This window comes from Meles meles, chromosome 7 (genome assembly GCF_922984935.1).
Source record: "Meles meles chromosome 7, mMelMel3.1 paternal haplotype, whole genome shotgun sequence".
Taxonomy (NCBI): Eukaryota; Metazoa; Chordata; class Mammalia; order Carnivora; family Mustelidae; genus Meles; species Meles meles.
Window position 1 is genome coordinate 53,708,121 of NC_060072.1, and position 23,416 is coordinate 53,731,536.

Below are 23,416 nucleotides of genomic sequence, written 5' to 3' on the forward strand. Positions count from 1 at the left end.
CCAGGCCAATTACTCATGTGAACTCTTGTGAACTAGGACTCTTCTGACAGAAACTTGAGATAAAACTGAATCCTTCGAGCTCATGGGTTGCCTCCTAGACTCCAAAGAAAGGAGAGGTAGAGACTTGACTGGTGTTTCCAAGCCCCTTGAGAATGAAAATTTTGACTTCACTCACTCATTTATTAACTAATTCATTCTAATGACTACTCTGTTCATAGAATTGGGGTTGGTGGCATAGGAGAGGCAGAATATGTAGTTCCTCAAGGGACAGGAAGTGATCCAGGTAAAATAAGACTCTTGGTCTTCAGTAGCCTATTCTCAAATTATTCTGGAAGATATTTTGGTGTGAATGCAAATCCAGACATCTACTAAGAGAAGAAATATCCTGGAGTTGTCTCAAGCACAATAAAGCAAAAATAAATTTATTTCTACCAAAATTTATTTTAAAAGCTTTTGAGTTGATTTATAAAAATACATACACTTAAAGAAATATTTGCTCATTATCAAGAATGAAATAAGGGGACAAAACTTAATATACTGCCATAAAACTAGGCAAAACCCATGATTTTTCAATACTCAATCTAACTCTGAGCTTTCTGATAGTCAGAACTAACTTTGAGATTTCAGGTAGCTAAAAGTGAGAGTGAAGCACTCGTAAAATTATGGAGCATATCAATTCTTTAGGAATTGTAAAATTAATTTTATAGTACTCAAAAGTGTATCTCTTATATGATCTTTTCTGTATTGAGGTATATGAGATCACAGGCAAACTTTTATTTTGTTGACACCTTGTTGCCAAAACACAGGTGGTCCCTTTAGGACTAAGAGAATTAATGATTGATGTTGTTAATGTTTCTGGGCTAAGATATATGTGTGATGTTCATGATCAAGTTTATATAATGCTGGTCCAAGGGAGACTTCATATCATGGACAACCATGGTATTTGGTTTATGATTATAGGATTTTTGTCACACAAGAATTTTAAATAGAAAATACCAATACCAATTTTGAAGGGCCACCAAGTTCGGCACAGTCCCCACAGCTCTCATCTTCACTCAGCTAACTTTCCCATCTGGCTCTTAGATGCAATATAACTGAATGGTTAAAAATGGACTCTGAGATCAGATTACCTGAGATTAAATTTCCACTCTATCACTTACTAGATGTGAGATTTTGTAAAATTTACTCAGATTCTCCAGAAGGATAAGTTTTTCCATCTTTAAAATGAGAATCATAACAGTGCCCACCTAGCAGTTAAAAAAAAAAAAAAAGATTTGTTTGTTTGAGAGAGAAAGAGTAGGGGGTGGTAGAGGCAGAGGGAGTGAGAGAAAGAGTCTCAAGCAGACTCCATGCTGAACATCGAACCCAATGCGGGGCTCAATCTCATGACCCTGAGATTAACCTGAGCTGAAATCAAGAGTTGGATACTTAACTGACTGAGCCACCCATGTGCCTCTATCTAGTAGCTTTTTGATGAGGTTCAAATATATTTAAAATTCTTAAGTACCTTAGACTATGTTCAACAAGTAGTAGCTACTATTTAAGAGGTGATTTTTTAGTATTCAAGTTGGGGACCCAAGAGAGTGAGGTATTTAAAGCAAATTTGGGATAATTTTGTATGATTACCTTCTATTTGTTCAATTTACATCAGAGATCCTGTTCATTTCAACTGTTCTAAGCATTCTGATGAAAATAATTTCTAAATCATACCTCTGTAGTTAATTTTTTTTTCACAGAGCATCTGATTTTTAGTATTCATGTTGATCTTGTAGTGCCCTGATATTTGTTTTCTTTTCTCCCCAACTGGTTTATTTCAGAGTAACTGTCCAGGTTCTGTTGCCATGGTTCTTATCAAACAGTCTGTGTCAGTTTTATGGTTCACTTCTATATTTAGAGTGGGGTGGTATGGTTCTCTGGTTAACGGAAACTGCAAAAATGAGATGTGTTGATACTGATTAACTTATATGTTTCCATGTTTCTCCCCCTCCCCCAAAATTTAAGGCTAATTTAACTATTTGATTGGGATGTACACGGAATCAGATGCATTGTGGAGATGAACAAAAAGTGATCTAATGATTCCTTATGAATCATAGCTCAGCTTTCAGTTTCTGGGTACAGGTTTTGTTCCCGAGATATTGGTAGACAGCTTGTCAGGCTGCAGGAAACTTGAAACTTTCTTTCAGTCACCTCCCACCCTCATTCCTAGGAACGGCCCCCGCATGTCCCTCCTGTTATTCTTTTTTTTTTTTTTTAAGGTTTTATTTATTTATTTGACAGACAGAGATCACAAGTAGGCAGAGAGAGAGAGGAGGAAGCAGGCTACCTGCGGAGCAGAGAGCCTGATGTGGGGCTCGATTCCAGGACTCTGGGATCATGACCTGAGCCCAAGGCAGAGGCTTCAACCCACTGAGCCACCCAGGCGCCCCCTCCTGTTATTCTTGAGAATCACTGGAGACCACAAGGTGTCACTAAGCTCTGTAGACAAGTCAGCTCCTACTTGGATATTGTCTCCCTATCAATTTGTTCCTGCTGTGGTCAGGATTTTCTCTCATTCCCTAAATTTGTTGTATGGTGTCTATTAATTGCATTTTTTTCTTTTTTCCTTTCTTATTGGTAAGCTGCAGTAAGTCAGTTACTGACGTGAACAGTTGCTGTCAGTATCTCAGAAGACCATAGAGAAAAAGGGCAAAGTTTTCTGGCTCCATCTGCTGGAGAGAGTCTGTACTGCTTGTTTTTGTTACCAGATAAAGTTGTCCGAGATAAACTAGAAAAGTTCCTAGACATAGCTGGACATTTTCAGGAATTTGGCCTAAAGATAAAACTACTATTAGCAGCATTGTGAGGGACTGAGTAGAGGGAAGTTCTGGATTTTCAGCATTGCAAAATGTCTTTTGTTAAAGTGAGGGCATCAATTGGGAAGGACTGGGATCTTGAAAACAGGAATGGGGAATTATGGAAAGATTCTAATCAAGCTAGGGACATGGAACCCTAAATTCTATTGAGGTTTTTTTTTTTTTTCTAACTAATGTAGTCATTCCACACATCAGAAGAGGTTAACCTTTCTTTGCTTGAAGCACCTGTAATGCCCTCCCTTAAGTAGATGGATTCTAGGTCAAGTGAACAGAAGTCTAACCTGAATTCTATAAATAAGAGATCATGTCCCTTCAGTCGATTTCCTGACTTGAACCATTGTACAGGCCCAGAATCTCTTTAGTTAAAACTGGGAGGCAAGCTTTTGAGAAAGAACTCTGTGAAACAAGAAAACAAATTATATAGTTCATTTTCCCCTATTCTTCCCCCAAAGGATCTATGACCATTAATCTGAATGAACTATGCATTGAGGAAAGGGAAATAATTAGACTTTTGAGGAGTTGCTGGGCTGTGGCTCTGGATGGACACTAATTTCAGGAGACCCAAACCGTGATTGTATCATACTGATCAGAGTAGGGGCATAAGGAGGTCAAATGATGAATGAAGATGTAGTTTAGGTCTGCTCATAGGTCGGCCTATTTTCTTCATCCTTCAGAGACTTCTCCCTGGGAAGACCCTTCAGCTAAGCCCGTGGATGTCTGTAGCTTCTATCTCCTGAAGATTACAATCCAAGAACTCTTAGATGTGTGTGTGTGTGTGTGTGTGTGTGTGTGTGTGTGTGTATACATATATATGTGTATATATATAAATACATATATATGAATATATATATGTGTATATATATATATATATATATATATATATATATATATATTGGAATGGATTTCCAAATTTGAGCGAAGAAAGAAAATAAGGGATCATTCCTAAAATATCTGAGGCAATATTACCAAATGAATTATTCTGGGACCACCAAAGAATCACTTGCTAGACTCCACCCTAGAATCACAGGAGCGGGAAAAACCCCACCCCATGCCCTTTAGTGAAAGAATGTGAACCAGAGTACCTGCAGTGTCATCAGCAGAGTCTGAATTCCAAGACCTTTGTAGACCACTTGCAGCACAAAGTGTTAAGTATTTTTTTTAAAGATTTTATTTATTTGGAGGGGGCAGGTGCAGAGGGAGAAGCAGACTCCTGCTGAGCAGGGAGCCTGATGTGGGGCTCGATCCCAGGACCCCAGGATCATGAACCGAGCAGAAGCCAGCCTCTTAACAGACTGAGCCACCCAGGCATCCCAAATGTTAGGTATTTTTGTGTCTATCCCTTGTACAAAGCAAGGCCTTGGTGATTATTGTCCCTTGAAATATTTTGTGTTTTCAAGTAGTTTAGTCTGAAAATCAGCTAATAAATTTTCATATAGTTTTATAAACACTATTGTGCTCATAAAATAAAACTTTTTTTTTGCTGGAATGTAGTGCTAACATGCCCCAATACGAATGTTTTACCCATCAGTTTATATAACTGTCCAACTCAACATACACAAGTTGGTTTGCCATTGTTATGATATGATGTGCAAGAAAACGTCTAAGTTTGTGATCACCAAAAAGAGGTGAACATCAACATAACAAATAAAGTTTGTCTCTGACGCATTTAACCCTTCACATAAACTTCCTTGGCATTTGTACGATTCTCTTTCACTATCAGTCACCCATGCAGAATAATTCTTCAGTTTTCCTCGGCACAGAATGACTTACCAATTGAGTCTCCATTGTCAGAGTCTCCGTTTCTTTTCCAGCCTGTCTCCCCAGCCACACATCAGTATTTTTCTTCTGCGATCACTTAGAGTAAACTTAATATACTAATATACTAAATCGTCTTTTGAGGATTTATTATGTGCTAGACAATTTAAAAGACACTAGAAATACAAAAACAGATACCGAAACCTTATGTAATTTACAGTCAGGTGAGGGTGGAGGGTGGGGAACATTAATCAAATATTCACTCAAAGATGGATATATTGTAAGACCAAAAATGTGCTTAGTATTGGGGAAAGGACTATAATGTTGGGATATTCGCCCTTGTTATGGAACTCAAGAAAGGGTTCTTAAAAATTCAGCTTATATACAAAGGATGTTTGAAAGTTCACCCAATGGAGAAGAGAGAAAAGAGAATTCAAGATATAGGGAAAATGTCTGTAATGCAGTCTGGTGAAATTCTGTATGAGTTCTTGAAATTTAGTCTAATGGGCTGTGGTGTTGGGAGTTTGGGTAAATTTTGTGTAAACAGACACTGACTAAGTAAGCAAGGATGAGACCTAACAAGGGATTTCTAAGCTGTGTTACAGAGTTTGGTGTTATTTTAAGAAAGATGTTGAAGTGTTTTTCAAAAGAAAGTGTGAATTGTCAGTATATGTATTTTTTAAGTATCACCTAGGTTACATGGCAGAGAGTAACTGAAATGGGTTAGGAGTAGAACAGGAAGACCCTGTTATGGCAGTTATTTAACATTTTAATTCTTTGTTATTAAGATTGTGAAAACCATGAAGAGAAGAGGTCATATTTGAGAGATATTAGTTAAAAAAAAAAAAGGTGACAAGACTTGGTTTTGCGAGAAGCAGAGTGGAGAGCAGCCTGGAAGTGTGGGCCAGAGAGAGAGTGGTAATGAGACAGCCGGTTTATAGCTTGTGTAATTTCTTGTATGGTGTGCCACTGACTGAGAGGCTAAGTGCTGGAGGGTTTTTCCTTTTGTGAGAAAGTTAATGAATTATTTTTATACATTGAGTTTGAAATGCCTTTGAGATTTTAGATTTGATAGGTTAAATAAGCACTAGGGTTTGGTGATCAGGGAAGGACTGGGCCAGAGATGTCAATTTGAAAGGAATTACTTTGTACGTCACGGTCATTGAAGTTGGAAGAATGTAAGGATATTGTAGAGGCAAGATGTAGAGAAGACTGAAGTTCCAAAAATACAGGCAAAGAGAGTTATTTGTCATTGATTATGCAGATGAAAAATATATTCATTCTATCTGCTCAGTTTCTATGATATTTCATTTCCTCTATTAGCCTTCCTACATCTCTGAGAAATAGTACTATACCCACACAAATGAAAAAAATGTGTGTGTGCGTGTGCACACACACAGAGCCCTCTGGACTCTGATATGGTCTGACATCAAACTTTATGTGGTGTCTTTTAGTCAGAGAAATGGAGACTGATATTCTGCAGTGCGGATTAGAGTTGACAAATCCACTGGTCATTTTGCTCACAATTTTGGTTGGCAACCTTCCTACGAGACACCTGGGCACATCTCGTGCTCCGGGTTATCCGTTTTTCTTCTACTGAAAACCTATAAAGAAAGAAAATGTTTATCTTTACATGAGTATATGCCCAGAGACTCAAGAAGGCTTCAGAAAATACTTTCTAATTTTTAAATAAAAATATGATCATGAAAACAACGTTAACAATACACAGTATGATGGGTAAAGTAATTCTTCCCACTCTCAGTTTTATTTTTCAAGAGAAGTTAATAGCTAACGATGGTTAGTCAGAGATGTGTATGGATGTTGCCAAAAGGGCACCTCTGGTTTGCTTATTTAGGAATTACTGAAATGAGCATACATTTATATTTTGTAAACTAAACTTGTGCTCTTAGAAGAGATTTTACACTTTTCCATTTACCTCTTGAATAAGGTGATAAAATAAAAAGGCACCATTGGCAAGCACTATTTCACACCTAAATCTTCTGAGTGGAGCAAGATTTCTTTTGTTTCTCAACTTTCCAACTAGACCATTTTATACATGTATTTATCAGGTCATGAGTCAGTCAGGAAATTTATACCTGTTTCTAACAACATCAGATGACTCTTTCCTGTCACACAATATGGGATTCAGACTGCAAGAAAGCTAAAGAACAATAAACTCACAAATGGGAGTCAAAAGGTTTGTTGTCTACCCAGGTCCATGACTGCCCTCCAGGTGGAATAGATAGGCCAATCCAGTAAAACACTGAGGTATTGAGGTACCGCCACAGGAAACTCTAAAGAGAATTGGAAATGTTACATGAAACAACTGACTGATCCTTGCAGATACAAAAAATTATATATCTCTAGCGAAGCTCCTATGTGTTTGGCCCTGTGCTAGAAGCAGGAAAGGGACAGGTAAGACATATCTCACATTTTTCTTTTTTCCAAAAAAGATTTTATTTATTTGAGAGAGAGCATGAGTTGAGGGGAGAGGCAGAAGGAGAGGGAGAAATGGGGCTGGATCCCAGGGCCCTGGGATCATGACCTAGCTGAAGTCAGACACTTAACTGACTGAGCCACCCAGGTGCGCCTACTTCACATCTTTCTAACAGATCAGAGCAAAGGGACAAACTACTGCCGTGCAATGTGGCGACAATAAGGTGGAATTATGTATGGTTGCAGGAGATACTAAGGCTGTGAAGTCAAACTTCCAAATTTGTGTCCTGCCTCTACTGTTTACTACCATGCATCTCTGCACAGTTATTAAATTTTTTACTTGTTTTCCCCGATCTCTGCAACTCAGATTATTATAGTACCTATCTCAAAGAGCTACCATTGTTTTGCTATTAAATAATATTATTATATACTCCCTGGCACATAATAAATTCTCATTACATAAATGTTAGTGGTTATTGTTAAGTACGAGTATGAAATAATATATAGAAGGAGGGGGATATGCAGGGAAAATTAAAGAAAACAAGCAATGTTTGAGCTAGTGTGAGACATACTGTTCATAGTTTCTGAATATCTCTTATTCTTTTTTTTTAAACATTCTTTTTTTTTTTCTCATTTTATTTATTTTTTCAGCATAACAGTATTCATTCTTTTTGCACAACACCCAGTGCTCCATGCAAAACGTGCCCTCTCCATTACCCACCACCTGTTCCCCCAACCTCCCACCCCTGACCCTTCAAAACCCTCAGGTTGTTTTTCAGAGTCCATAGTCTCTTATGGTTCGCTTCCCCTCCCCAATGTCCATAGCCCGCTCCCCCTCCCCCAATCCCACCTCCCCGCAGCAACCCCCAGTTTGTTTTGTGAGATTAAGAGTCATTTATGGTTTGTCTCCCTCCCAATCCCATCTTGTTTCATTTATTCTTCTCCTATCTCCTACCCCCCAATGCAAGCTGGTGCAACCACTCTGGAAAACAGCATGGAGGTTCCTCAAAATGTTGAAAACATTCTTTTTTTTTAAAGATTTTATTTATTTATTTGACAGACAGAGATCACAAGTAGGCAGAGAAATAGGCAGAGAGAGAGGAGGAAGCAGGCTCCCCGCTGAGTAGAGAGCCCAATGTGGGGCTCTATCCCAGGACCCTGGGATCATGACCTGAGCTGAAGGCAGAGGCTTTAACCCATTGAGCCACCCAAGCATCCCATGAATATCTCTTATTCTATAGTAATATAACCCCTGAGCCATATATATTGCCAGATGTAATGAAGGCTATATTTCTAAGGCTCCCTTTTGGCTAAGTGTGACAATGTGACTGACCTAATTTCTGGCTAGTGAATTAGCCAGATACTGAAATTCTAATCACACATTTAAAAGCTAGGGCTAGCTTTGCGCAGTGACAGTATTGTAGCCAATGAGGTTTATCCGAGGCGCGATTATTGCTAATTAAAAGCTAGGGCTATATCCTTCCATTCATCATTTTCCTCTTTTCTGATGGCTAGCACGTAGATATTGTGTAAATCAACTGAAAATATGTAGACACAGAGAGCACCCTACTGCTGAGCCCAGATATCCATAGCTGTATGGACTACAATGTGGTTGACTTGACCTATTGCATATATGAATAGACAGATTTCCCCCGTTTTAACACTTTGAAATTGGAAACATCAGTCTACAGTTTGTAGCAGTTTAATTGGGAGCTTTGTTTTCGCTTTTTAATTGTGCTAATGCTTTTAAGTGTACTAATGTTACCTCTTAATATTAAAAGTGTTTTAGATTCAATAAACAAAGTACACAACTACCTTGTTTAAGCTCCAGTGATTTTGGTTCTCCCTCACCTGCAGCCAAACTCATACGCCAAATGTCATAACTGTTTGTAGGAACATAAATGGTCATTGGCATACAAGAGAGAGAATAGTGTTTTTCCATTGAGTTATCTTTGCACTATGGCCAAAAAATCAGTTGACTAAATTTTGGTGGGCCTGTTTCTGGTGTCTCTATTCAGTTTCACTGATCTACATATCTCTCTTCTGCCATTTCTATACTATATTAGCTAATTTGGCTTTATAGTAAGACTTGCATTTAGTAATATACATTTTCCATTCTTCTGCTTGCTTTGGGTCTAGTTTGTTCTTTTTCTAGTCTTTTTTTTTAAAGAGAAGTTTAGATGATTGATTCTACATTATCTTCTTCTCAAATGTAAACATTCAATGCTACAAATTTCCTTCTAAGCTCTGCTTAAGCTGAAACCTGTGACTTTTGATGTTTAAATGTTGTTTTCATTCAATTCATCATATAATTTAAAAATTTTCCTCTGATCACTACTTCTTTGACCCATACATTATTTAGAAGTGTGTTGTTTAATTTTCAAATATTTGGGAAATTTCCAAATACTACTTCATTCCTAATTTCCAGTTTAATTTTGTTATGGTCTGACACATGTTTTGTATAATATCTGTATTTGTAATTTTTTAAAGTTTACTGGGTCTCCAAATATGGTCTGCTTTTGTGAAAGTTCTAGGTGCACTGAAAAAAAAAGTGCAATCTGCTTTTATTGGATATAGTTTTCTATAAGATTAATTAGGTCAAGGATGTTGGCAGGGATGCCGAGAAAGGGAACCCTTTTACGCTGTTGGTGGGAATGCAAGCTGGTGCTGCCACTCTGGAAAACAGCATGGATGTTCCTCAAAAAGTTGAAAATTGGGGCGCCTGGGTGGCTCAGTTGGTTAAAGCCTCTGCCTTCGGCTCAGGTCACGATCCCAGGGTCCTGGGATCGAGCCCCGCATCGGGCTCTCTGTTCTGCAGGGAGCCTGCTTCTTCCTCTCTCTCTGTCTGCCTCTCTGCCTAGTTGTGATTTCTCTCTGTCAAATAAATAAAATATTAAAAAAAAAAGTTGAAAATAGAGCTACCCTAAACCTAGGAATTGCACAACTGGGTGTTTACCCTAAAGATACAAATGTGGTTATCCGAAGGGGCACGTGCACCCAAATATTTATAGGAACAATGTCTACAATAGCCAAACTCTGGGAAGAACCTAGATGTCCATCAACAGATGAGTGGACAAAGAAGATGTGGTGTATATATACAATGGAATACTATGGAGCCTTCAAAAGAAATGAAATCTTGCCATTTGCAACAACATGGATGAAATTAGAAGGTATTATGCTAAGTGAAATAAGTCAATCAGAGAAAGACAATTATCATATGATCTCTCTGACATGAGGAATTGAGAAGCAGGGCAGGGTGTCATGGAGGGAAGGGAGGGAAAAAATGAAACAAGATGGGACTGGGGAGGGAGATAAACCATAAGAGACTTTTAATCTCAGGAAACAAACAGCGTTGCCGGGTGGAGGGGGGTAGGGAGAGGGTGGTTGGTTTATGGACATTGGAGAAGGTAAGTGCTATGGTGAGTGCCATGAAATGTGTAAACCCGATGATTCACAGACCTGTACTCCTGGGGCAAATAATACATTATATATTAAGAAAAATAAGTTTTAAAAAGATTAATTAGGTCGAATTGGTTGAAAGCATTGTTCAGGTTATTTATTTATTTATTTATTTATGGGACTTATTTTATAAGTCACTCAAAGAGGAGTGTTGACAATTCCAACTGTAATTGTGAATTTCTCCATTTCCTTTTTTAGTTCTATCGGTGTTAACCTTGCTGCATACTGCTATGAGATTCAGGGGACAGAGCAGGGTAATATTATGGGCTGAATTGTGTCTCTCTAAAATTCCTATGTTGCAGTCTTAACCCCAGTACCTCAAAATATGACTGCATTTGAAGTCACAGCCTTTAATGAGGTCATGAAGCTAAAGTAGGGCTATTAGAGTGGGTCTTAATTAAGTATGATTGTTGGCCTTATAAGAAAAATTTGTACACACAGAGAGACACAGATGCACCTACACATAGGAAAGACTATGTGAAGACACAGTAGAAAGGTGGCTAGCTAAAAGGCAAGGAGAGAGTCATCATGAGAAATGAAACCTGCCAATATCTTAATCTTGGTCTTACAACTTTCAGAACCTGGAGAAATTAATCTTTATTGCCTAAGTCATTAAATTTGTGGTACTCTGTTATGGCAGCCCTGGAAAACTCATACAACCCCTTTATCATTGTGCAATAGTTCTTGTTCTTGGGAGTGTCTTGTTTCTTCTTCTTCTTCTTCTTCTTCTTCTTCTCCTTCTCCTCCTCCTCCTCCTCCTCCTCCTCCTCCTCCTCCTCCTCTCTCTCTCTCCCCATCCCCCTTCCCTATCCTTCCCATCCTCCTCCTTCTTCTTTTTATACTTCCTACTTGATTGTTGAAAGCTGTCTAGCATGTGGCAACTGAGTTAAATAGTTTTGTGGATAGAAATGAACACAGAGGGGGCGCCTGGGTGGCTCAGTGGGTTAAAGCCTCTGCCTTCAGCTCAGGTCATGATCCCAGGGTCCTGGGATCAAGCCCTGCATCGGACTCTCTGCTCAGTGGGGAGCCTGCTTCCCCTCCTTCTCTCTCTGCCTGCCTCTCTGCCTACTTGTAACCTCTGTCTGTCAAATAAATAAAAAAAAAAAAAAAAGAAATGAACACAGAGTTCCTTCTTCTGCGTCTTCAATGTTGGGCTTAAGTTTATCATTGTGGGGGTGAGTGTGTGAATTATTGTTACCCTCAATGCACCACAGGTTTCAAATTCCTGTAATGTCTCGTGTTTCCTGGTTTTTGTTTGTTTGTTTGCCAGAGAAACGTCTGCTTGACCCGAGCATTTCAGTTTCCCTTTGCACCATGCCTCAGAGAAGATCTCTCTGCATGTTTTTCCTCCTCCCCTGTCCCTCTCCCAGCAGTGTTCTTCTAGACTTCCTGTTTGAAATCTGTTAGCGTGACAGAGGCAGTGGACGCAGTGGTCTTTCTTGTTCTGATTATGCCTCAGTCTTAGGGAGTCACTCACCCCTGTGTCTTCTCTGTGTGGCTTTCTCCCTTCTGCCACCCCTACCCTGCCTGTAACTGTGGTCCCATCCAGCATTCTCGCCCCTCCCACATGAGTATCTTTTGTCCCCATCCTCTTTTGCACCTGCAGCAGTGTTTCGCACCAGTTCCCCAAGGGCTCTTGTCTTTCTCATCAACACATGCATTAAAGCTGTTGTTCCATAGCGCACAGGGCAGACTGGGGACAAGGATCTTGGCGGAATTCCTTGCCACTTCAACATTGTTGTTTTCTTCTCCCAGGTCTGGACCTCGAAGGACACATTCTTACCTTTCTAATCTTGAGAACCAGTGGCATTTATAGAAAAAAATAGCCTTCAAGGGGTTGTAGAATTCCCCAGTTTCTGCCAAGCCCGGGAGTTTCATTCACATTGTTTTGCCCACTTGCACTCAGACTTAACTCATTTTTCAATTACTCTGACAAAACCCCCCTTTCTGATGTCTGGTGTCTGATTTGTGTGTTCCAAGTAAGTGAGAACATGTCTTCTCTCCCACAGGTACCTGTTTCAACATAGATTTTGGCTCTGCAAACTTAACTTTCCAATGCATTTGAAACAAGCTGGCAATTTAAAGTTAATCGACTCTTTCTCATTTAAAAATTGTAGTAACATTTCAAGATCTTTGCATCATTCGTGAAAGCTATAAACCTCCTTTCTTTTCCTGTTTTTTTTTGTTTAACTATCTCTTTTTCTCACTCTCTTCTTCTTCCTTTTTCCTCCTCTTTCTACTTTTCTTTTTTTGCCATATGATGGCACAAGGGAATTCTAGATGGATTAATAATTCTCTTTTTTCATTTTATTCTTCACTTATTTGAGAGCTGGAAAAGTATTTGCTAGAAAATTATTTTCTAGTTTTTGGAGGAATTATTCTCTTCTAATATATATATATATATATATATATATAAGATTTTATTTATTTATTTGACAAAGAGAGATCACAAGTAGATAGAGAGGCAGGCAGAGAGAGAGAGAGAAGCAGGCTCCCTGCCGAGCAGAGAGCCCGATGCGGGACTCGATCCCAGGACCCCGAGATCATGACCTGAGCTGAAGGCAGCGGCTTAACCCACTGAGCCACCCAGGCGCCCCTCTTCTAATATATATTTTAATCTGACTTTCACATGTCTTTTTTGGAAAAGAAATATGTATGCATAAATCCTATGCTGATTCCATTCAGATTCTTATTTATCCATGAAAAAGAACAATTCTATCTGGCCCATTCATTTGCTTAGGAATAAAGTGAGAGAGGTAATCTAAACAGGAAGAAGAAAGTTTCTAAACAAACTGAGAATTGCTGGAGGGGAGTTGGGTGGGGAGATGGGGTAACTGAATGATGGACATTAAGGAGGGTACGTGATGTAATGAGCACTTGGTGTTACACACAGCTGGTGAATCACTAAATTCTATCCCTGAAACTAATAATATACTGTATGTTAACTAAATTGAATTTAAATGAAAAATTAGAAAAAAAAAGTTGTCTCAGTTTACTGGTCTCCCTAGTCTGGTTAATCAATTGCCTAGAAGATGTCTTTTCTACATTTCGGCATCCTTCCCTTTGATGGTGAGCAGAGAATAGATGAGTTTCTGAGTGAAATCTTTCATTGCATAATTTCTCCATGAAATGATTTACTATTTATCCCTTTCAGAGCATTCTCACGAGATGCTTTCCAGTTGATACCTGCTTCCCCTTTTTTGTCTTAAAATTACCTCTTGGAGAAGAAAACAGATCTCTTTTCAGCTCCTTATCTATCCTGGATTTGGCTCATATTTGAATCAATTGGAACTGCATCTGATAGACAGTCTGACAGTTCGAGATTTGGGGTTACTCTGGTTACAGTGAGACGATAGTTTACTTCTGTTCTTGTTTTTCTTGTTGTGGTGGATTCCTTTCAAACTCAGGAGATTTTCTTTTCTCTTCAGAAGTTTCAATAGCTGTGCTGTCCACCACAGATGGCTATGAGTCAACCAGGGTAGTAAAGCACTGCTGGTCACTGAACCTTTGATATAACGATATATCGTTATATACTAATTACCAATATACTAATTCCCAAGCTGAGTATTCTTATTTGATGCTTGCTAATTAACATCTACATTGGCCTTATTAATTAAAGGTTTTATGTCCAACATTCATGTAATAAAACTTTCATTTAAACTAAACCAGAGTTAACAAAATATTCTGCTCAAGGGAGAATGAAATGTTAGTGAGGACTCTTCTATATTTCCTTTCTCTCCGTCATCATCTTAATTTTAGCTGCCATGATATCTGACTGCAGCCTTTTAGAGATGCTATAATCTCTAAGTTTGATATCTCACCATGTCAATGAAGTCTTGAATCACCAGGAGATGTGAATTTTTCATGGCACAGTCATTTTTGCTTTCATTCCAAGATTTCTTATCTTCAGCAATCCAGTAACATTTCCCTCCATGTAGCTTCCAGTCTTTAGAGGGGCATGATTTGTGAGCAGTGGAGAAATTGAAAGAAGCTAGAAGGAACAAAGATAAGTAATTAAAAGAAACTCGGAACCGTATCCCTAATATCATATACTGATGAAGTTAAGTGTCTGCCCTGGGTCAGGTCATGATCGCAGGGACCTGGAATCTAATCCTGCATCGGGCTCCTTGCTCAGTGGGGAAACTGCTTCTCCCTTTGCCTGCTGCTCCCCCTGCTTTTGCTTTCTTTCTCTCTGACAAATAAAGAAATAAGGCCTTTAAAAAAATGTAAGAAAAAAAAAAGGAAATTGAAGTCTTAGAACCAGAGGAAAGAGAAAATAAAGGGAAAAAGGATAATAGCTAAAATTTCTCCAACGTATTTAAATTTATAAATTTATACTTTCAAGAAACTTATCAAGCCCTAAGCAGGATAAATATGAGGAAAATAATATGTGAAAATAAAAGAAAACAGGTTTGACGGAATTTAAAGTTAGAGCTTTATTTAACCACGACTACTGCTTCTGTAGTAGGTAATGGTATACTGCAGTGCTTTTTCTCTGGGGATAGTGTCTCATAAAATTTGTCCTCAGAGTCACACAAGTTTAAAAAAAAAAAAAGAACCATGGTGTATCAGATAGTTTTTAGAATGCGGTCAAGGGAACTTGGAAATATCAAAGTCCAACTTAATGTTTTAATGAATTCCCAGAATTTGTATATACACTACATTATGGACTGATAAGTCTTTCTAATAGAATTATACCTGGATGTTCAAAAGAAGAATGATATATAGTTTTTCATTATGGAGTTAAGAATTAAATTAATAGAATTTTTTAATACCCTCCCCAATGTCCATCGCCCAGCCACGCTATCCCTATTCCCCCAACCCCCAGCAACTCTGCTTGTTTCCTGAGATTAAGAGTCTCTTATGGTTTGTCTCTCTCCCTAGTCCCATCTTGTTTCACTTTTTCACTCCCTTCTCCCCATGACCCCCCTGCCCTGCCTCTCAAATTCCTCATATCAGAGAGATCATATGATTGTTGTCTTTTTCTGATTGACTTTAACAAATTTAAAGATGTAATAAAACCACTGGGAAAAAATGCAGAAAGGCTGAATAATTGTTTTCTTGACTTTTAAAAGTGTGCAAATATGAAAGAGCAAGAGAAAGATTAACATAACATTACCATTTTCAATAATTTTGCATGTAATAACATTACCTGGTTAAAAAAACGGAATATGTCATGAACTTTAAGAATGAAAAGAGGGGTGCCTGGGTGTCTCAGTCGTTAAGTTTCTGCCTTTGGCTCACGTCATGATCCCAGGGTCCTGGAACGGAGCCCCTCATTGGGGTCCCTGCTCAGCGGGAGCCTGCTTCTCCCTCTCCCACTCCCCCTGCTTGTGTTCCCTCTCTCGCTGTTTCTCTCTCTGTCAAATAAACAAATAAAATCTTTTAAAAATAAGAATGAAAATATTTTGACTACATTCTGCACTTGTGTATGTCCCAATTGAAATAAAAATGATAAAATGCAATCATTTCCATGAAATACCTTTTCATTAATCTAGAACTCTTTATAAGCTCATTTTTCTCATTTGCCTTGGATCCTTGAACATTTTTGTCATAGACTATAATGGCTCCATAAAAAACAATGACCTTAACCATCCTTCTATAGGGTAGAGGAATCTTTTCAAATATATTCTGGTAAAACCGATGTTACTGTCTATGTCTCTGGAATTAGACAACATAAAATTATATTACCTGTTGAAGTGATTGTTCCAGATTTATTTTTTCCAGTACAGAATTTCTCTTTTGATTCATTTTCCACTGCATTATGTCTTGCATATTTCAACTGGATAACTGGTGAAAGGAGAAACATATTTTCCTAATTAAATACAAAGCATAAAACTATTGGGTTCTAGTGACTCTCTAAAGTTCAATAATGTAGAAATTCTATTGTAAATTAAATAATTAAAAACTTAAGGAGACAAACAACACTGTTTTTCTAAGGCTTGATCTTTTCTTTGCATTCTTATTACTTTTATTAACATATTAATAAAAATATGATCTGGGAGAGGAGGGCTAGTCACCTAATTTTTTTCTTGGAGTTTTCATGTTTATTTTAATGAACACAAAATAACCAGCTGTGGCCATAAGCCTCATTTGTGTAGTTTGGGTTTAGTGAGATATTGTTACATTATGTCCAGTGTCACCTGATGCAGAGGGAAGATTTTATATGTTTTGGTTTGGTTCATAATTCTGGTTCTTTCAAGATTTTGCATGTAAATGCTGCATAGAGAAGGTTGGGGTGAACCCAGAGTAGTTTTTCTCCAAAGAGGAAGGTATCTTTTTTTTTTTGAGGGCCATTTAACCAATCTTACTTTTGGTAACTTCTAATTTCATAATATTGTGTATTATGCAATTAAATCTTTAAAATCTATTTTAATAATGAATTTATTAGTAACAAAATATTTTGTTAAAAAACTGCTATGCTAGTAACAAACAAATCTATTAACATAACAAAAAATATATAGAAGAGATTTTATTTTTGCTTCCCTCTGCCCTAATTTTACAGCTGCAATTAGACGATAGGTTATCTTAAACTAGTTAAATAGCTTTCTGGGGTTTAAGGTTTGTATGCATTGGCCTGTTCTAGGATTTCATCTGAAAGCCTAAATTCCTTAGAATATATATAGTCTGTATATTACCTTTGTTCTATAGATATATGTGAAAAATTTTCTCCAAACATTTATTCAATAATTAAAATATTTGCTATCTGAATATTGGATTATGCTCTTATGTCCAAAGTACATGAGTACAACTTTTAAATGCTCAAGTTAGTTGATTAATTGTAGGCAAATTTCTCACTTATTGATACAAGACTGATAGTGGCCAGGAGTAGATAATATGAATAAACTTATATAGAAATATATTACATAATTTAATTTCCTTTCATCTGAATGTAGTTTTAGGGAAGGTTGTGTATAACTCACTATCAAACTGCATTGTATGATTTAATCATAAAATATAAACATATTATTGACTTCTCTTTCCTTTATCAGTGAAATGAATCTATAATGACATCGCATGCTGAAGGTCTCATGAAAAAATCTCTAATTTTAATTTTTTCAAATTTATATGTTCTATGAAGTTGTCCTGTATTGTTCAGGAAACACTTGAACAACAAATGTAATTACAACAGGTCATTAAAGAAAAATGCTTTAGATAAATGAATAATCTTGATTAATTACTTACTCAAAATGCTCAGCACAATTACTGTTACAAATAGGGTGATGATCATTGCACATCCAACTTTCAGGAAAATTCCATGATGGTGAGAATCTACAATATTGGATAGATTGGACAGATAGAATTTGATCGTAAGACCAGCAGTTAAATCCTTACATAGTTAGAGGTAAGAGGGAGCTGAATAAACTTTCTTGGTTATCAAGCTTCTAAGTTAATTTCCTTTGAAATACATAGACCCAGCTTCTTTTTGCTCATGTGCACACACACACAGAACATATTTGGCTTTCCGGTTTGTGAAGAGGAGACTTGTAAAACTGTGAATGGATATGAGTTTTTCTTTGTGGGCTCATCATACGTGTTTCACAGCATTAATCTTACAGTGATCTGCTCTCTGCAGTCCTATGTTTTTATATAAGACTGAGACCCTCCAGATTCTCTTGTAAGTTTGTTGACAACACCCACTTATTTGGATTAATCCATTCTTTTCTCTCTTATGTAATATGCCTACTTTACATAGTGATACATAACAGTAATTTCGTACATTTCACTCATTTTTATTTTAAAATAAAAGTACTTTTAGGGATTACCTTATCCAATGTCTACATATTTATGTGGATATTCAAGTCCACAATCACAGTTATTTGAAAAGAGAGCTGAGATCAAGCCTTAGCTCTCTTGACTACCCAAACAGTGGCTGATTTGCTATCCATACTATCTCATTGTCTTTGGAGTACTCAAAAGATAAAAATAAATCAGGAAAAGAAGCAAGAATTTTTAGCTTTAGCTGATAGTTAAACCAGCAATCTCTAATCCAAAATAATTGCAGTATATCAATGCCACTAGATACATGATATATGCAAACATATATACAATACATTGAGAAAGTAATGAAATAACTGATGTTGAAATATAATCAATTATAAAGTCAAGTATCAAGACCGATTAACCTGAATTCTTATCTATTACTACAGAGAACTTTGTTCTATGTTCAAATGACTACTGTTGTTGAATAAAACATCTTTCATGGAAGCTTATTAATTCTCAGAACATAAAATATCCATGTATTTTCATATAACATGTAAAACAATGCAAATTGTGCCCATCAAGGCAATTGCAAGAAGAAGGGGATTCTATCCCTACATATGTTTTTAATATAAACAGCTAGGTGTGTGGACCTAAAATTTTACAGAATAAAATTTTAGATTTCATTAGAACACTGACATAGGGTTATTAGGTCATTCTTTCAAGCCCCAAAATAAGATTTATGAAAAGCATGAATTTCTCAATGTTTGCCTGGGATATTCCCAGTGGAATCATACTTTCTCACTAGTAATCTGCTCAATTTTATTATGACAGTCTCTTTGTTTTATCTTAAAGAACAAATGAATATGTTTAAGAGAATAGGGAAAAGGTCTCAGCACATGTGAGGCTCTGAAGTGGTAAGGCATATGTAACTTCAAGGAGGAAAGAGGACAACAACCAGAGCAAAATGAGTAGAACATAGGGAGTTAGAAGAGGAAAACTAAGGCCATGTCATATCATATGTAGGGCTCTGTAGAACATGACAATTCAGTGTATCAAATAATTCTTTCCATTTACAATGATATGACACATGAGAACAGAAGTTTTATTTATCCTACCCTAGGGATATGCAGTGAAGAAGTAATAAAATATTTGGCTTCTGGCTTCTGGTCACAAGCACCATTGTGAGTAGGTAACTTAATCTTTATATATTTAAGTGTTCTCTTTTTAGTATTAGTAGACTGGACCAGATAGCATTAAAAATGTTATCCTCAAATCTCTAAACCAAGAAGGAAGTAAAGTTCTATCTGTAAACAAAAAAGAAATCAAACCCTGAAATGCAGAATTGAAAATACTGGTTTTGTTCCTTGAACTGACCTAAATTAAATTCTGGGAAATTGGACTAATGGTATGAGAGTTTTTCTGGGTGGAAGAATAAGAAGGCAACTCTAGTCCACATTATTTTTAAAATTAAGTTCTATCTTCTCATAGAAAATGAAAGCACCCAGACTAGGGAGAAAAGAAAGCGGATAAACTTTTATTGGACAAGGTCAGAGAGGTAATGTTTAAAAATAAGGAATAATATGTTTTTGCAATCAGAGAAAACCACACCTCAGATTTATTTGGTAACAGCAAATTAAAAAATATAAAAGAAGAAATACATTATTTGGAAATATAGTAAAGCAAAACATTATATTCACTACACAATACAAATGCAATGAGACTTAAATTATGTAAACATTTTATATGAACTTTATAATATAACAAATTCTTACCCTAGGGAAAAGAACAGAAATGCAACATGAAAGTTTCCCTAATACTTTAGAAACTTAACTAACACACTGAATATGAAAATCTACCACCCTTTGCGGTGGCTTGTGTTTAAGGTGTAATGTTATCCTTAGTTATGTGCCTTTCTCTTCGTATTCCACAAATATTCTATTACTCAGTTTCATTAATTCTAAACTTCATGAAATAAAATACCAGCATTTCATGTCCTCTTAGTTTAGTTTAACTTTGTTATCCTAACATTATTCAAATTTCAAAAAGATAATTAACAATGTGAATTATAGCCAAGTACTTTTTTCCTTTGTTTAAGAGAATTTATATTATAGTAAAAGGACAGATTTAATCAGAGGTACATGAAACTGTAAAGAAAGGGGGTCATAAATATAGATGTCACTGTATAAATGTTCACTGTAAGAAATAAAAAGAATAGAAAGGCTATGAAAATCAAAAGCAAAGTTCAACTTATCCCCCTGCTCACCCTCCTTTCAGGAACCCTCAGTTTGTTCTATGCGGTTAAGAGTCTGTTTTTTGGTGTGCCTCTCTGTTTTTTTTCTTCCTATATTCATTTGTTTTGTCTTTTAAATTCCATATATGGGTGAAATCATATGGTATTTGTCTTTCTCTGAATGACTTGTTATGTTTAGCATAACACTCTCTAGCTGTATCCACAGTGTTGTATGTAAGTGATGAATCACTAAATTCTACACCTGAAACTAATATTACACTATAGGTTAACTAACTGGAATTAAAAAAAAAAACTTGAAAAAGAAAAGAAAAAAATAAAATTACAATTAATTTTGTCTGATTAAAAACATTCACTCATTCTTTTTTATTTTTATTATTTTATTTTATTTATTTTAGTTTTCTTACACTTATTTTATTTTATTTTTTAAAATTATTAACATAGAATGTATTATTTTATTTTATTTTTTTAAATTATTAACATATAATGTATTATTTGCCCCTGCGGTACATGTCTGTGAATCATCAGGCTTACACATTTCACAGCACTCACCATACCACATACCCTCCCCAATGTCCATCACCCAGTCACTCTCATTCTTGCATTCAATCAACTTTTCTTAGAATCCAGCCTGCTAACTATTTAAGACATATAGAAATGCAGGATAGAAATAAAGGAGATTAAAAGTAAAATATTAATTTAAAAAGGACCCCTAAAGCCAACTTACCAGATTTCTGAAGTGATGATGAATTTTCTAAAGAAAAAGTCCTATCAATTTTAATATCAGCATAGATTATATCTCCAGCCATTGCACATTTAAAAAGAGAGAGAAGACCAAAAATGACGTTCTACTGAAGGGAGTCTCATAGTTCTGCAAATAAACTTCCGGTAAGTCAAATAAAGGGAGATGGACAATTTTCTTCTGCTCTCTCAAAGTTGGTGGATTTCCTCTATGAATATAGGACAAAAACAATGTGTTCAGTCTTACCAATCAAGGAATAGATTTTTGAACACTTCATGATATGGAAGAAAACTACTATTCTGACAGCAGTTTTCTTGCTCTACAGTTAGTTTTCTAAGTTTGGAATAATTTTAACTTTAGAATTTATTCTCTCTAATACCACAGAAGATATCATACACTTTTTTTTTTCCTTCTATAAACCACTTCCTCTTTTAGTTCAGAGATATATTCTCTGGCAGAAGCTCTGATCTTTCAACATTTTCTCCAACGTGGAATAGCAATTTGGAAGGAGGATAAAGAAAAAGAGATTTTATTATGGCGGTGATAGAAATAATTGATAGACTTCTCATCTTGAAATACATTGCATTTACCTAGCTAATACTTTTTTTTCACACCTAGATAAAAATTCCCTTAAACCTCTTATTCTCTTAATGTGCTTTATAATATTAGCATCAAACTGAGTTAAAGCATGGATTCTGCAGAGAATTTCCAAACTGGAAAATTATGTTTAAGAGGCAGAAATAAACTCTCCGTCAAAATAACTCAAGGTTGTGTCATAAAAAAAGTAAATCTTATGTTTTAAAAAGGTTCGTAGAATTTTCGTTTTGAGCACAGTATAGAAAACATAGATTTTAATCTCCTGGGTCTCCATTAAAATTATATTAAAGAAATAAAAATTTAAAAGCCTAAAACAATAATGAAAAAGAAGTGAGTTCTGGCAGATGAGGAAAAAATCAGCCAATTTCTGAAAGACAGAGATATAATCATGGATGAAACAAAGCAAAAGAAAATGAAGTCTAGAATAAGCAGAGGGAAATACCTGAGGAGCCAACCACCTGCTAAACCCTCATAAGACTCAGAGCTCAGAAATACCAGATATGAAAAATGACAGGAGGCATTAGTAAAACGAGTAGATTAATTGGAATTCTGTACATGAAAGAGTTGATTCCCTCAACACTCACCCAAATACATTGCGTAGAATTATTTAAACTGTAATCATCCTCACCCCCTTGGATCCAAGGAATTTTTTCTATGTTAATCAAATAGCTGGAGAACAGACCTTGGTTTTCTGGCATTGAGAATTCCCTCAGTATAATGGCTAACCCACAAGGCTTCTGACATGGAGTGACTATGGGAGGACCTCTGTCTCTGAAGATGGCTGAGACACTCTCTTTCCTGGGTTGTCTAACACTTTATATGTTGATCTGTATTTTTTACATGAAAAACTGACTTTGAGAGGTTATATGCAAATAGTTGCATGAACAGTACATTTTCAGAGTGAGGATTTGAATTCCTATCAAACAGTCCAAAGCCCACACTATGATGTGATAATGCTTTCTAGATTTTGAGAGTGAGAATCACATTTTATTATTCTTATTTGTTATATTCATCATTAAATCTATGCCTGAAACACAACATGTACTTAATAATTGTATGTCGGGTTACCAAAACAGTTAATGCTATGTTGAATTTTATTACTGTACTCTTAACATTTTTCCAGAATGAGAGCAATCATTTTTGACTAAAAAGTAGACTTCTATTCATATGAAAAATATTATTGAGTTTAATCATATAAAATTAAAAAAAACCACTAGCATGTAAAGAATCTACTATAAGTTAGGTAATAAATCCTTGGGATATCCACACTTAATATTAATAATCTCTGTCTCCTCTCTATGTCCAAAGTAAGTAACCAAGGAATGAGTTATGAAGTAATATCTAACTTTGTCGAGATTTAACTTTGATTGAGTGTCATGATTCTTGTAGGTAGGGCTCCTTCAGTCAGAAAGACCATTTTATAGACAGTCAACATGTGGACTAGTTAAATAGTGGGATATTAAAAATAGTGGTAGTTTGCAATGTGTGTCATTACATAATAGAAATAAAATATGTCCAGAAACAAGGTAGAACTGTTCAGCTAAGTACCCTAGATTCATCTAATATTCATCAGATGTATATGACAACTTAAAATGATATTCTCAAATTTGGTGAAAAATTTCC

General features: G+C 36.2%; 1 protein-coding gene and 1 pseudogene across 1 annotated transcript; one reads left to right on the top strand and one right to left on the bottom strand.

The window, feature by feature from the left end:
* Positions 1 to 4,739: 4,739 nt before the first annotated feature.
* On the bottom strand, positions 4,740 to 21,305 carry LOC123945822 (killer cell lectin-like receptor subfamily B member 1B allele B). Its single transcript, XM_046010749.1, has 6 exons — positions 21,182 to 21,305; positions 17,688 to 17,774; positions 16,194 to 16,292; positions 14,324 to 14,493; positions 6,789 to 6,901; positions 4,740 to 6,211 (listed from the first exon to the last, which is right to left on the bottom strand). The coding sequence occupies exons 1-6, from the start codon at positions 21,261 to 21,263 to the stop codon at positions 6,097 to 6,099; spliced, it is 666 nt and encodes a 221-aa protein (XP_045866705.1). The 5' UTR covers positions 21,264 to 21,305; the 3' UTR covers positions 4,740 to 6,096.
* LOC123947733 lies at positions 8,442 to 8,600 on the top strand (annotated as a pseudogene).
* Positions 21,306 to 23,416: the final 2,111 nt, after the last annotated feature.

Coding starts and splice junctions, on each gene's coding strand:
- LOC123945822 (XM_046010749.1), bottom strand. CDS start 21,263: ATGGCTGGAGATATAATCTATGCTGATATTAAAATTGATAGGACTTTT. Junction 17,775..21,181: donor ATCATCACTTCAGAAATCTG/GTAAGTTGGCTT, acceptor CCAATATTGTAG/ATTCTCACCATCATGGAATT. Junction 16,293..17,687: donor AATTGTGCTGAGCATTTTGA/GTAAGTAATTAA, acceptor TCCTTTCACCAG/TTATCCAGTTGAAATATGCA.